This window comes from Achroia grisella, unplaced genomic scaffold, assembly GCF_030625045.1.
Source record: "Achroia grisella isolate CSIRO2021 unplaced genomic scaffold, CSIRO_AGI_Agris_v1 utg3926, whole genome shotgun sequence".
Lineage (NCBI taxonomy): Eukaryota > Metazoa > Arthropoda > Insecta > Lepidoptera > Pyralidae > Achroia > Achroia grisella.
Genome location: NW_026712836.1, coordinates 48,843 through 65,038, shown reverse-complemented (window position 1 = coordinate 65,038; position 16,196 = coordinate 48,843). Strand labels below are relative to the sequence as shown.

At 34.7% G+C, this 16,196-nt stretch overlaps 2 protein-coding genes across 2 annotated transcripts; one reads left to right on the top strand and one right to left on the bottom strand.

The window, feature by feature from the left end:
- Positions 1 to 825: 825 nt before the first annotated feature.
- Positions 826 to 12,479, bottom strand: LOC131844081 (uncharacterized). Its single transcript, XM_059192857.1, has 4 exons — positions 12,330 to 12,479; positions 11,344 to 11,412; positions 5,703 to 10,236; positions 826 to 1,325 (listed from the first exon to the last, which is right to left on the bottom strand). Exons 1-4 carry the CDS (start codon positions 12,477 to 12,479, stop codon positions 826 to 828), a joined length of 5,253 nt encoding a protein of 1,750 aa, XP_059048840.1.
- A 1,305-nt stretch (positions 12,480 to 13,784) lies between these two features.
- Positions 13,785 to 14,559, top strand: LOC131844080 (uncharacterized). The gene is made up of 2 exons (XM_059192856.1): positions 13,785 to 13,910; positions 14,074 to 14,559. Exons 1-2 carry the CDS (start codon positions 13,785 to 13,787, stop codon positions 14,557 to 14,559), a joined length of 612 nt encoding a protein of 203 aa, XP_059048839.1.
- The last annotated feature ends 1,637 nt before the right edge of the window (positions 14,560 to 16,196 follow it).

Sequence of the window (16,196 nt, the reverse complement as noted above, 5' to 3'; positions counted from 1 at the left end):
CTAGAGTTTACAGCGTGAAAAGTGGCGATAATATTGTAAAAAGATCAATTAGTAAATTGTGTTACTTACCTGTAAATACTGATAGTAGTTTTATATAATGTTAAATTCATTATTCATATGTTTAAAAATTGTTCCTTAAAATAACTTATAGTCATTTTGGTGGGCGGCATGTTATTTCGTTTAGTTGCAAATACAAATTACTACAGACCAGACGTGTGTTTCCTTGCTCTAGACATTACACAAAATACGTTAAGCAAAATTCAACCATATCCCATACAATGTGTATTACAATAAAAACTAAATTAAAGTAGGTGTAGCAGACACCGTGAGGCGGTGGAATTCGATCGTCTGCCACACTCTGGTATCACTGCAGGAGCGATCACAATAAATAAGAAGGATACGTGCACTTACTTGGATGGAGTCTTGTGCGACGTTCTGGTTCCACCTTAATTTCAACGAGATGCTTCGAAGAGTATTCTCCTGGATTTATCCTGGTTATTCGGTAATATCACGATTTGCGAGACGACAGACCGCGCGTATGTCAAGCCAAGTGCATGCGTGGGTTCACCGCGCAAACCAACTTACGATTGTGACCGCTCCAAACATTACGCGCGGTAAGCGAATAAAAAATGCACAATTTATGATTGGGACGGTACATAATTCCGCCCACCGAAATCCGATAGGCATTTCTTTAAATAAAAATATACATATAAACGATACTAATAAAAAAAAAAACTATTATTAGAAATACAGATGAACTACTCACTAATGCTATAACTATACCTACGATGTAAAACTACGATGGCTAAATATAAATAATAAATATTAAAACGGTTCATTGGGTAATGGGCATAATTTGACCAAAGGTCTCTTGATCAAATTATCCTTATCTGTTCGTACGGTAGCCACGCGAACTAGACCATCTGGTCCAGGGTGTAATTCTACAACTCTCCCTATTTGCCAATGTAAAGGTGGATGATTATCATCTTTGATAATTACCATTGAGTTTAATTCTAGTGGCTTCGACTCTTTTGTCCATTTAGCTCGCAAATTTAACGAGTGGAGATATTCGTTTCTCCATCGATTCCAAAACGATCGTTGGAACGACTGAATCAGTTGCCAGCGATCTAGCCTGTTGACATTAAGGTGAGTTACATCCACATCTGGAACAGATGTCAATGGTTCCAGAGTTAAAAAATGTCCTGGTGTTAAGACTTGGTAATCATTGGGATCTGAACTCATAGGATACAAAGGCCGCGAGTTCAGGACTGCTTCAATTTGACTAAAAAGTGTAGCTAGTTCCTCGAATGTCAACACCTGATCACCTACAACTCGATATAAATGCGTTTTTGCAGCTCGTATTTGAATTTCCCATACACCTCCGAAATGAGGTGCAGAGGGTGGGTTAAATGGGTTAAATTTAGCAATGGATGATTTGATTGATGTCAGTAAATACAATGCTGACCGTTTTGAGTCATTAACTAAACATTGTACATGTGATCATTCAACTTTGCCAAATAATAATTCAGTTTCAACTGTGCAGATAAATGAAGTTCAGGGGATTTGTGTCAGTGACTATACTCCTAAAAGTAGCACAATGGTGTTTTCTGACAGAATAGGCTGTAATTTTGGGTCTATATTGAAGTATCATCTTAAGGCTGATGTATTAAATTACTGTATGCCAGGGGCATCATTTGCACAAATTATTAACAAAATTAAATGTACTAAAATGAATAAAATGACCACAGTTGTGTTATTTTTTGGTAATAGTATTAAATTAAATAGACAGGATATAATTAAAGGTATTCAATATTTGTTACAATTGAATGTATATAAGATTGTATTGTGCGCTCTTCCTTATACAAGTAGCCATTATCATAAAAAAATTAACAATAAGGTACATTACCTTAATAATTTATTACATACATTGACATGTCGTCATAGTGACGTTTTTACATTTTTTGACACTAATAGTTTTATTAGTGATTTTTATTTGACAAAAGATACAATGTATCTTTCTAAATCTTCTAAGAATAAAATAGCCACTTTAGTGGCTTATAATATTGACTTCATGAACAGTTTACATGGTAAACTTCAATATAAAAATTGTGACATAACAAATGATTCTATTAATTTTTGTTTAAATAGTGATATAAGTAATTTGACTGCAGATTTAAACTGCTAACAAAGACAAAGGGAAAGCAATTAGAATTGGTAATTGTTCATCAGAACATACAAAGTTTTCCCGGCAGTGAATTAATTATACAATTATTTTTGGAAAAATACAATATTGACATTATCTGTTTCACTGAACATTGGCTTAAAGAAAGCAATATGATGTTCAGTTTAAATAATTATAATGTTGTCAGCTGCTTCAATAGAAAGTCAGTTAACAGAGGTGGGTCTATGATAATTGCAAGAAATAATATTAAAGTAAAGGAACGTGCTGACATTGTTAGACTTTCTATTGAGTGTTGTACAGAAATCTCATGTATAGAACTAGATAATTATATACTTATATGTGTTTATAGGCCTCCTAATAGTGATTATAATGTATTTGAAGAGGTGATGGAGGATATATTAAAAAAAGTATTTAATAGCAGTAAAAAAATCATTGTGTGTGGTGATTTTAACGTTGATATTCTTTGTGATACACCCACATGTACAAAAATTATTAGTTTATTTCAGTCTTTTAATTTGAGTAATGTCTTTCAGGAACCCACTCGTGTAACCGCTACGACTGCTACTTGTCTTGACAATGTTTTTTGTAACTGTGAGTATATTGAAAAATTAATAATAAATAAACTTCCTTCGGATCACTGTGGTCAAGTTGTTAAGTTTAAATCAGACTAAAACAAATACCAATAATAAAAGATCAAAAAGACAAATAAATGCTTACAATATTAATAAATACAAAAGCACGGTTAAATATAAATTAGACTTAGAGTTACAATCTGTCAGTCTTAATAATCCTGATATTCTTTACACCAAGTTAATTAGTCTTTTGTCAAAAGAATACCAGAATATTTTCAAGAAAAGAGAATATTGTGTTAAATCTAAATTTACAGAATGGGCAACAGTAGGAATACTTAAAAGTAGAAACATTTTATTTGATTTATATGATCAAAAAAAATATAGATTTGATGACAAATTTACAACTTATGTGAGAAATTACTCTAAAATTTTCAAACAAGTTTGTATTGCAGCTAAATCTAATTTTATAAATAAACAAATTAATCAGTCCTCTGACAAAATTAAGACCATCTGGGGAATTATAAACAAAGAAACTGGACGGTCTGAAAAAGCCTGCAATCAATTCTCATTAAATTATGACAATAAGTTAATAACAGCAACAAAAGATATAGTTCATATTTTTCAAGATTTTTTTGCTAATATTCCGATTGATATTACATCTTCTCTAGACTCATCTCCAATTCGAGCAAAAACATTACTGGAGGCTAATGTCAGCCCTTGCTCTTTAACATTTAAATTTTCACATGTCAGCCCTTTTCATGTCATAAAAATATTCAAACAGTTAAATTTAAAAAATACGGAAGATCTCTGGGACATGTCAGTTAAAGTAGTTAGTACATTCATAGATATTGTTGCTCCTTATCTAGCTACTATTTTCAATAAATGTGTTGATAATGGCGTGTTTCCTCAATTAATGAAATTTAGCAAATTAATTCCACTCTTTAAATCTGGAGATAGATTTGAGCTAGGCAACTATAGACCAATTTCTATTTTGCCAGTTCTAAGTAAAGTATTTGAAAAAATTATGTTTAACCAAATGTTAAAATACTTCAGGGATAACGGACTGCTTCACAGTCAGCAATATGGTTTCACTGCCGGCAAGTCTACTACTGATGCAGGCGTAGCGCTTATTACACATATATTCGAATCATGGGAAAACTCACAGGATGCTCTCGGCGTTTTTTGTGACTTGTCGAAGGCGTTTGATTGCGTAGATCATGAAACACTTTTGTACAAGCTCAAACATTATGGTATTAGAGATAATGACCTAAGTCTAATGAAAACTTATCTAGAGGATAGGGTGCAAACTGTAGATATTGATGGTGTAAAGTCTAAGGGAACTAATATAAAAATGGGCGTTCCTCAAGGTTCAATATTAGGCCCGTTTCTCTTTTTAATTTATATAAATGACCTTCCCTACATGGTAGAGAAAGTTGCAGATATAGTGTTATTTGCGGATGATACTTCGTTAGTGTTTAAAATTGGTCGCCAATGTAATCAATTAGACGATGTAAATTATGCTATCTCTGCTATACTAAATTGGTTCACATGTAATAATCTATTATTGAACTCCAACAAAACTAAGTGCATTAAATTCACGCTGCCTAATGTAAAACAAGTAAATACGCAGCTATTGCTTAATGATGAAATAGTAAATTTTGTTAATGGTACTGTTTTTTTAGGAATAACAGTGGACTCGAAGTTACAATGGGGGCCCCATATTTCAAAATTAGCCAGTAGACTTAGTTCTGCTGCTTATGCAATTAGAAGGATAAGGCAATTAACAGACGTGGCGACGGCAAAACTTGTATATTTTAGTTATTTCCATAGCATTATGTCATATGGCATACTGCTATGGGGTAAAGCTGCCGATATAAATACTATATTTATTTTACAAAAGAGAGCCATACGTTCTATTTATGGTATGGGTTCTAGAGAGTCATTACGTCAATGCTTTAAACAATCAAATATCCTCACCGTTGCCTCACAGTACATTTATGAAAATATTATGTATACAAGGAAAAACTTAGATAGTTTCAAGAAACTTAAAGACTGTACAAGTAGAAACTTACGCAATAAAAATAAGCTAATTTTACCTAAATGCCGTCTACACAAAGTTAGTAATTCATTTTATGGTAATTGCGTAAGATTCTATAATAAACTGCCAGAGTCTACGCTAAATCTTACAGAGAGGCAATTCAAATCTTATATTAAACAAATGTTATGTAAAAAAGCCTATTATAAGATAGATGAATTTATAGATGATAGCAATATATAGCAAGAATAAGTTTATTTGCGGACAACGTTATAATTTTAATTTTCATACTGCTTTCTTGATATATGATAGCGTAGCGGCTTTTGTATTGATTGCCGCATGCATCCTTATGTAAAGTGCGAATACTGTAACTACCATATAGTAATTTTTGTAGCTGTGACGTGGTCGTGTGGAATGAGTAGTCATGCTCACTAAAATGTCCAGACATGTGGCGGCGTGGTGGGCCGGGTTAATGGGCTCCCTAAAATATGGTCGAGCGCAGTGATGGCTGGCTCATCCGTCATACTCGTGAACGAGTGCTGCTTGTAGGGACTGGTCTGCTCTTATCACTACGACTGATGTAATCTTATTGCATATTTATATTTGACCCAAAAATTAGTGCTTGTTGGTAGTTTGTATTCACACGTTTCGACTTGTAAATGTAAACTTACAAGGATTATTTAAAAGAGCAACACACAAGTTTCTTGCTCGTTCTTCTTGTGATGAGACAGTTTTCCGAACGAGTGGTAGATAAAAAACAAATTGTTATGACTATTCAAAAGTGCTTAAATTAAGTTTATTTGAATAAATGATTTTCTATTCTATTCTATTCTATTCTATTCGATCCGTTCTGTCTCAGACGCGATTTTAGTGAGAGACACGAGTTGATTACGAGCACCGATAAAGTTTGTACCACAATCTGCGTGTATTGTGGAACATCTGCCTCTCCGAGCAACGAAACGACGTAAAGCAGCAATAAATCCGTCTGTAGAAAGACTGGAAACGGTCTCTAAATGTACAGCCTTAGTGGCTAAGCATACAAATAAACAAAGATAAGCCTTGTCTATTTTAGCTCCACGATATGGTCCAGTTTTAATACGAAACGGACCAGCATAATCTACTCCTACAATAGAGAAAGGTTTTACTTCATTTACACGATATTTTGGAAGGTCGCTCATAAACGGTTGTAACGGTTTAGGTTGGAGTCGATAACAATTAAGACATTTGGATAAACATCGTCTTATAACGCGCTTAGCCGATATAATCCAAAATTGTTGCAGTATTAAATATTGTGTAGTATTTACGCCACAATGACAGTTGCTCAAATGAACCGATTGTATTAATTTAGATGTGAAGGGATTATTCGATGATAATAACGCCGGATGCTTTTGTTCATACTCAAGCCCAGAACGAGAGATCCTGCCGCCCACCCTGAGTACATCCTGGTCATCGATAAATATATTGAGTTTACGAAACGACTTTGGTAATGATTGACCAGAACGTATTCTTTCCAGTTCAGTAGGAAATGATAAAGTTTGAACGTATTTTACTAGAATATAAAGTGATTTGTACCGTTCTTCACTAGTCAAGACTGAATCCGAAGAAAATTCAGATTTTCGTAATATAGTGAAGCCTACCTTATCGACTATTGCATCCAGCGAGAGATCGCTATTGAGTAAATCCTCAAAAAAAGGATCGAGATTAGGATGTGCCATCTGTTGAGTTAACAGAGTCGCGGTTCGCCTAACTTCTGAAAGCACCGTACTGTCATTTGTTTCCTTAACAAATACAGGGGTTGATGGCCACTCGGTGTGTGGTTTACATAACCACGTGGGCCCCGCCCACCATAACGAATTGTTAATAAGTTGTCGAGGAAGCTGTCCTCGCGAACAAATATCTGCAGGGTTATCATTTGTAGGAACATGACGCCACCGTTCAATCGTTGCAATGCCTTGTATGTGACTAACTCGGTTTGCAACAAAAGTTGTCCACTTTGATGAATGTGATCTAAGCCAAGATAGAACGACAGTCGAATCACTCCATAGAGTGACAGAGAAATTAATACGCGGAGCATATGCCTCTTCCACGAATTTGAGCAAATTCACCAATAATACTGCCGCACATAATTCTAGACGTGGTAAGCTGAGCTTCTTTAAAGGAGCTACGCGAGCCTTGGAGCATACAAAAAACGTGTGTACACGATCGCTACTATCAGTAACACGCAAATAGATCACAGCACCATAAGCCTTTTCTGAGCTATCACAAAATCCGTGAAGTTCATATGACACGGCGTGATCGATAGTACACCGACGAGGCACGAATAAATTTTGAATCGATGGTAATTGCTGAATATAGTCATTCCATGTGCGAACTATGTCATCCGGTGGTGTTTCATCCCAACCTATGCCAGCCACCCAAAGTTGTTGAATTAAAATTTTGGTGTGAATCGTCAACGGGGAAAGAAATCCCAAAGGATCAAACACCCGACTAACCACACTCAGAATTGATCGTTTAGTGCACATTTTATTAAGAGGTTTTACATGAAAGACGAATACATCATGGGATGGATCCCATTTCAGTCCGAGAACCTTCAGTGTACATGGTTGTTCATCAGTAAACGATTTAGCTTCAACCAGGCAATGCTCAGTCAGTACATCGTCCAGTAGCTCAGGTTTGTTACTAGCCCATTTTCTTAACTCGAAGTGCCCAGACTTGAGTAATTCAACAACTTGTGACTTCACCTGTCGGGCTTCGATCATATTGTTAGCACCAGTAACAATATCATCGACATAGATATCGTATGTAATCGCCCTTTTTGCTAAAGGTAATGTGTCACCCTCATCGCATGCGAGCTGCTGAAGAGTTCGACAGGCGAGAAAGGGAGCCGATGAAACACCGTAAGTAACGGTGTTCAGTTTGTACTCTGATACCGGTTGTCGTGAATCTGAACGCCACAAGATGCGCTGGTAGTCCCGATGTGTTGGACTAATAACAATCTGCCTGTACATTTGGCGTATGTCCGTCATAAAGACAATAGCGTGTTCTCGAAAACGTAAAAGAACTTTCGTGATATCAGTTTGACATTTTGGTCCAATTAGCAATGTATCATTTAATGACTGACCAAGATTATCCTTTGCGGAGGCATCAAATACCACACGCAATTGGGTGGTGGGACTGTCAGGCCGTACAACACAGTGATGCGGGATATAATATTTTCCGCGACGCTTTTCTGAAGTGGGTACCAATGACATATGACCACTCTGAAGATAGTCAAACATAAATTCAACGTATTGACGCTTTAAATCAGGGTCACGCGATAATCTACGTTCGAGAGCATAAAACCGCCTCTCAGCAATATCACGAGATCCCGAGAACACGGGTTCACAAGAATTTTTGAACGGTAAGTGTACCACATAACGACCGTGCTCATTCCGATGTGTAGTTGCGATATATTCCTTCTCGCAAAGAATGTCATCTGGGGTAAATGAATTAGCTTGAGGAACGTTATCGATTTCCCAGAACTTCTCCACTAATTTTGTAAGATCATCATATTGGATCTTTGATTGCAGCGCAACCAATGACGAACCTGATAATGAAGTCTTTCCTAGTAATAGCCAACCAAATACTGAATTAAATGCAGGTGGTTGTGATGGACCGCCCTTAAGTCGTTCTGTAAGTAACGAATCCGCAAAAATATCTGCACCGAGCAACAGATCCACGGGTCCGGGTACATCAAACCCAGGGTCCGCTAAATCTAACGATTTGATATGTGACCAACCAGAAGTATTCAATCTCGCGATTGGTTGGTCACCACAGATCTTAGGAATGACGTGCATGTCAAGTTCAAATGATACGTTTGTATTATTTGTCGATAAGCTTCCTACGATACCACGCACTAAACCACTGATGGAAGCTGACACGTCACCCAAGCCGCTTATTGAAGAACAAGAAGAAAGCACATTAAGATTTAAACGATTTACTGCTTCTTCAGTAATAAAATTATTTTGACTGCCGGTGTCAAACAATGCTCGAAAAGTATTGTTATTCCCGAAACTGTCCTTTACCGTTACAAGAGCTGTTGCTAACAAGACAGTTGTGTTAACACTTGAATTTTGTGTTAACAGTGATGAAGTGTTACTGGAATTTGTTACTTCCCTATGTAACAATGTATGATGTCTACGCTTACATTTTTGACATGTGAATACAGAATTGCAAGTTTTCAACTGATGCGACGATTTCAAACAGTTATAACACCACCTTTTCTCGTTTACAATTGCCATTCTTTCATCTACTGATTTTTCGAGAAACGATTTACATGAACCAATTGAATGTGATTGACTACAAAATGGACAACTAGACGACACTGATCTAACGACACTCGACGATGCACCAGTAACCATACCGGTTTTAGACTCATTAGTTGCTACGAGTGTATGCGAAACGTTCATGCGCCTTGTATGAGTACCGGCATGAACATTCGACAAGTCACGAGAATTTGAATGTGGCTTCTGTTCGGTAAAATGTGTATCACGACTATGCGCTTCACACTTAGAATGCAAAAATTCACTAACTAATTTATAAGAAGGAATTTCGATATTCGAATATTTTTCTTCGAACTCACGACGCATCTTTGTGTCAAGTTTTGACAACAAATGGTAAATAAGAATAAAATCCCACTGTTGAACTGGCAAATTCACTTGTTTTAATATATTCAAGTTTTCATCAATCATATCCAGCGACCGACGAAAATCTTTAACATTATTAATTTTAAATTCAACATTTAAAATTTCGCGCCAACATGTAAATGCTAAGTCACGCTTATTTTTGTAACGATTAACGAGTGCGCTATATGCATCGTGATAATATTCACCGGTTACCGGGTACGAACGTATTAACGCTAAAGCTTCGCCTGAAAGTGATGATCTTAAGTAATGGAATTTTTCCAAATTATTTAAAGACGGACAATCATTAATTAATGAATTAAAAATATCGATATATTCAGCCCACTCCTTTATATGTCCTGAGTACGTTCTTAATGAAATTTTTGGAAGTTTTATATGAGAAGAGGTCTTTTGCTCCGATTTCGACGGTAAATTTGAGTTTGTATAATTGCGTTGCAAAGCTAAAATGTTAAAATAGATATCATCAAAACTTTCACGGACACCCTCATCATCCGACTCAGGATCATCCTGTAATTCTAAAATAAGAAGATGCGCATTTTCGAAGTCGGTAGTAATTTTTTGTAATTCATCACAATACGATAAAAATAGATCTAACTTTGTTGCATCCAACTTCGCGTCATTACCTATTTGTAATGCTTTAGATAAACGGTTAAATGCAATAGTTCGTTTTCGTCGCAAGGAAGGCAAATCACGAGTTGTATATTCGTCATGTTTCGATTTAGTTCGTTTTGACAGGCTAAGTTTACGTTTAGTAGTGAGCGACATCTTTAACAAAGAAAAGATTTATTTCTATTTATAAACTAATGGAAACGAATAGATAACAACAGCTCACAAGTAATGTTCGAGAATATTCAAACAAAAAAAAACAAATAATTTTGAGGGTAGTAATGAATAGAACGTATGATGACCTAAATTATCACGTAAACAACTCTCTTTAACGGAACGACTAAATTATATGTACGTCGCGATAACTGTTACCGTGAAATTAATAACAAATGTAAAACCTTACAAATGTTTTACTATTATAGGATAGTTAAATGTTATGACAGAGAAAAAAAATGTTTTTATTACTTCTCACTATTACGAAAGGTGCATAAGAAATATAATAAATATTCCTATTAGTAATGATTACTTTTGTCACTACTAATACAATTAAGAATTTGTCTGTCTTGTTTGTATAGGATATATAATTTTATAATTACGATATCATTCGATAGTTTACATTCAACAATTATGTGAACCGATACTAATATATAAACACCGATTAAATATAAGATTGTTTATATGATTCCACACAATTGTTAAATATAACGATTTTGTAATAATAACCAGATTGGGAATTTTATATTTAATGTTTATGCAAGCCGAATTCTATTTATAAAAACATCAATATGAATAAGATTGTTTTTGTGATTTTACAAAAACATAAAATATCGATATAACAAAACCAGGTGAAACTATTAGTTAATTCTTCAAACCAAACCTACTCATTACAATGGCAAACAGAGAGTTACAACTGCGTCCGTATACCCACTTATTTTAGGAATAATGGATACCGAATTCGTATAATGAAATTTAATGATATTTAACGATTTATAAATAATTGTATTTAGTAAATATATACATATATATGTATATAATTCTATGTTTAATCGAAATATGTAACGTCCCAGTGCAATATAACTTATACAGCTGATCTGAACTATGAACTTTCGTTTGGTCGGGTTTTAATTCGACCGACGATTATCCCGGGTTTCGGCACCAAAAAAGAGATGTAGCAGACACCGTGAGGCGGTGGAATTCGATCGTCTGCCACACTCTGGTATCACTGCAGGAGCGATCACAATAAATAAGAAGGATACGTGCACTTACTTGGATGGAGTCTTGTGCGACGTTCTGGTTCCACCTTAATTTCAACGAGATGCTTCGAAGAGTATTCTCCTGGATTTATCCTGGTTATTCGGTAATATCACGATTTGCGAGACGACAGACCGCGCGTATGTCAAGCCAAGTGCATGCGTGGGTTCACCGCGCAAACCAACTTACGATTGTGACCGCTCCAAACATTACGCGCGGTAAGCGAATAAAAAATGCACAATTTATGATTGGGACGGTACAGTAGGTAAAAATTACACAAAAACTATTTAAAAAAGTTTAACACAAATTACGTAACGAATAACGAAACGCCGACCGGATGTCAAAAGTGTTTACCAACTATAGTCATATTTTTAATTAGACGAAGTCAACTGACGTTTACTGTGTTGTCAGTATTTGATGAAATAAAAATAGTGTTGTGACAAAGTGAATAATTGAAAAAACTCCCGAATTAATGGAATTGCCTCGATTGTCTAGTCTAGTGAATAGTTAGTGTTACGAACTGCCGATATCGGGTGCGGGGTTCGAATTTTAGCCGTACTTTATACATACCAACAAGTTTTCGACAACTATCTACCTATCTAGAGGAACCTCTAGTATCTACCTATACTGAATACAGAGTATTTGAAACATGAAGAAAAAAATTGCAAGGAAACTTTTAAGACTGTCCTATTTACAATACATCATGTAGTTAAAACTATAGATGTATAAAATATATAACATAATATAGTTAGGTAATAAAAATAAAAAACTTGGCTTATTACAAAATTTGTTTTTAATCATCATATGATAAAAAAATCATTGTTGCTTTCAGTGACATTGATTATAAATCTGTCTGAAAAATTGACAATAATTTATCTTTGAAACAGTGTTTCAGTCCACGTTTCTCCAGAGACTTAAATGGTCATTTTCTTTGTATCCTTTTAATACATTGTAGACTGAGGTCACACCAATTCCCAAAATGTCAGCTGTTTTTTAAATACATTCTTTTTTTCAGGAGCCTCAATAGGTAATAGTGAAGCAGCTTTCTCCTCAAATATGTGTTTGTAGACGTTTTGTATCATAAGTTTTTCGGTAACGCTTAAAGCAATACGTGGTCTCTTCTTTCTTGGAGACAAGCTTTGGCTTGACATGCTTGTTTAAGGATCCTTTTCCATCCATCCATGAGGAGGATACATTGGTACGAAACAATATAGCAAATATACAATATACCCAACTATTACCACAAACACAACAGAAGGAAAAACTTATCAAAAACAATAACAAAACAGTGTGAGTGCAAAAAAATACATTCGTGCTCTCAGGAGGTTAGAAGCCGAATTACGAGCAACCGAGGCTCGCGACGTTGATCGGTGTTGGCACTAGTGGCTACTAGTGCCAACAGTGCGCTTTGTAATAAGCTGTCAAATAATTGATTATAGTTACATAACACTAGTAACTTATATCAGAGCACTTTCATACAATTTTATTGTAAAATAGAAATAATATTATTGTGTAGTTTGAAATGATTAACTAGTCACACTCATTGTTCATTCATCTGACCTAGAACTGAACGCATCACTATTACTTTAAATATAGCAACATTATTTTACAACGTGACATTAGCTACTGTCAGTTAGCTTCGTCTAATTAAAAATACGACTATAGTTTCACATATTCTAATTAAAATTTCAAAAATTAATATTTCGAAAACTATGACTTTCCGCAAGTTGAAATTTTAGGTAGTAATTTAGATAGATAGATAGAATATACTTTATTTGCAACATATAGTCGAGAAGAAGCACAAATAATATAACAAAGGACAAGTATCGTTACAATAAGGCGGCCTTATTGCTAAAAGCAATCTTTTCAAGGCAACCTTAGGGAAACGGATTGAAAAACCGAACAGGTAGGTAAAATGACCTGAACAGGAGAAAACTAAAATGTAACAAATATATAATGATGATAAAGGAAAATAATAATAAATATTATATGAATTAAAATTTATGTACACAATAATATTCATATATTAAACTAGATACACTTACATAAACTACATACATAATTTTAAAGTTAAATAGAATAAACTAAATATAAATTAAAGGTTCCGGTTCCGGTTTTCTAACTATAAACACATACGTCAGTGAGCTCAGCCATTAATAATAAAAATCAGTGAAAAAAACAGTCAAACTCTCATAAAACAGTGATAATTTTGCACTAAAATCAGAAAAGTTTGTGATTTATAAAAAAATACGGTGTAATAATAGTGTTATTGAGAAAAATAAGAACTACAATTGTGGTTAACATAACCTAAACAGTGACATTTGACAGTGACACAGCACCAGAGATCATAGATTATAGAAGACTTATCAATACTATCAACATTACGGCAATAGACCGACACTCGTAGTGTTGCCAGCTTCTACCTCCGTATACGGCTAAAATAGACTAAAATTAATATGGAAAAAAGTATGGATTTACTATTTTCAAAATTAGAGGAGAAACTTAATCTACAAGCTACAGTAATATCTAATGAAGTTACAAAAAATATAATGCAAGCCTTAGATGAGAAGATGAAATCACTTGTAACGGAAAATAACACCCTAAAATCAAGAATTACAAAGTTAGAAGAAAAAATCAACTTTATGGAAAGGGATAAAAGAAAAAATAATTTAGTATTTTTTGGTATAAAAGAGGAAGGACAAAGTGAAACTGAATTAGTGGATCAATTAAAAGAAACAGTAGTAGATATGGATACATTTGGAAAGCCAAGAGATAGCAAATTTATATAGAATTGGTCGCCCTTCAAACAAAAATCGACCAGTAGTGGTGTCCTTTACAACAAAATGGAAAAAACACCTTGTGCAACAAAACAAGACTAACCTTCCGCAAGGCATCTATCTTAAAGAAGACTATTCCAGAGAGGTACTCGTGACCAGAAAGGAACTTCAACCGAAACTGGAGGAGGAAAGAAAGAAGGGAAACATAGCTTACTTAAAGTACGACAAGCTGATAGTAAAGAAAGCAAATGAAAATAATCGTGAGAAGAGGAAAAGAGATAAATCAGAATCACCAGTTACAAAAAATTACACAAAGAAGCAGCTGACTAACAGCAGTCCAAACTCAACCATCATGTCATCTGTAAATGTTGCAAAAGAAATACTAAAACCAAATATACTAAATTATATGGCACGTGGAAGATCTTATTCCTTATCAGAATCATCAAAAAACTAACAAGTAATGCCGGCAACTGGAACCCAAACAATAAAGAATTACTAACACCCAATAAAACAACATTAACTTGCACCCCAAGCCGGCTGGTCACCGTGGGGGAAGAAGACTATCACCCTCCAACAAATGCTAAGAAACAAAACATCAATATATTAAACAGGATAAAAAAAGAACAAACCTTAAAAATATGCACATACAATGTAAGATCACTTGCTACAACATCGAGATTTTTGGAACTCAACAATGCGATTAAACATATAAATTGGGACATTATAGGTCTCGCAGAAGTGAAAAAAATTGGTTGTCATATAGAGGAACACAAAGACTATATCTTCTGCTATATAGGCGAAATAATTGGATTACATGGCGTGGGCTTTCTAATAAAGAAATCGTTTAAATCGGACATCGTGAATTTTTTGGGTATCTCCGAGAGAGTAGCATTACTTAAACTACAATTGAATAACATACCTGTACACTCGCCGATGCTTCACAAGTACACTTCCATTACTTTAATGAAAGTCAGGAGAATAAAAACACTTTAATTTTCAACACAAGTGTAATGGGATCGTAATTACCACAATAATACAACAATATATACATTAATTTATTTTATTTATTTATTTATAACTCTTTATTGCACCTTAAAAACAATCCAAAGAAAAAACAATATTCATAATGTACAGAAAGGTAGGCTAGGCACAAAAGGCGGTCTTATCGCTAAAGCGATTTCTTCCAGACAACCTTTGGGTAGAGGAGAAAAGACAGAAGGTGGTGGATGGCGCAAGATAGAATGAATGGACATGAATAATAATAGTAATATGTCATATATATCCATATATATATATATATATATATACACACATAACATAAATAAATATACATACATTATACATAATATAAATATAAATATAAAATTAAAAAAGTAAAATAGTAATAATACACAGTAACTAAGCAATGTGCAAATAAGAAAGAGACAATTTAGTAGAAAGGAAAGGAAAGTAGAAAGACAATTTAATGAGAGAGATAGTGTGATTTTACAGCATTTTTAAAAATAGCTAATGATTGAGCGCTACGTATGGAGGATGGTAGTGAGTTCCACAGTCGCACGGCGTACACAGCGAAAGAATTGGTGTAGAAGGAGGAAGTATGGGAAGGAGTTTTAAGACATAGGTTTGTTGCACTGCGTAAGCCATGATTTTGTGCCTCACCGAGAAATACAAATTTTTCTTTGAGATAATAAGGAGTTGCAGGGTTAAAAAGAATTGAATAAAGAAGAGAGAGGATATGCCAGTCCCGGCGTAGACGTATAGGGAGCCACTTGAGCTGTGAACGAAACTGAGAGACATGGTCATATTTGCGTAGTCCAAATATAAACCTAATACAAATATTTTGAAGGCGCTCAAGTTTATTTAATTGGACTTCGGTGAGATCTAGGTAGCAGGTATCGGCATAATCGAGGATAGGAAGAAGTAAGGTGTGTGCAAGCGAAATTTTGGTGTCTATGGGCAGGAAATTACCCAATCTTCTGAGTGAGCCTGCGGCCATGAAAATTTTCCGACTAACCTCAGCCATTTGAACTGACCATGACAATGTTCTGTCAAAGTGGATGCCGAGATTTTTGACACTGTCACTATACTCAA

What these genes read in the sequence shown, in the direction of transcription:
- LOC131844081 (XM_059192857.1), bottom strand. Translation starts at nt 12,479, where the DNA reads ATGTCAAGCCAAAGCTTGTCTCCAAGAAAGAAGAGACCACGTATTGCT. An exon ending in AGGCTCCTGAAAAAAAGAAT is followed by an intron (nt 11,413 to 12,329) that starts GTATTTAAAAAA and finishes GGATAAATCCAG; the next exon opens with GAGAATACTCTTCGAAGCAT. An exon ending in TCGCACAAGACTCCATCCAA is followed by an intron (nt 10,237 to 11,343) that starts GTAAGTGCACGT and finishes TCTTTGTTAAAG; the next exon opens with ATGTCGCTCACTACTAAACG.
- LOC131844080 (XM_059192856.1), top strand. Translation starts at nt 13,785, where the DNA reads ATGGAAAAAAGTATGGATTTACTATTTTCAAAATTAGAGGAGAAACTT. An exon ending in ATGAGAAGATGAAATCACTT is followed by an intron (nt 13,911 to 14,073) that starts GTAACGGAAAAT and finishes AAACAGTAGTAG; the next exon opens with ATATGGATACATTTGGAAAG.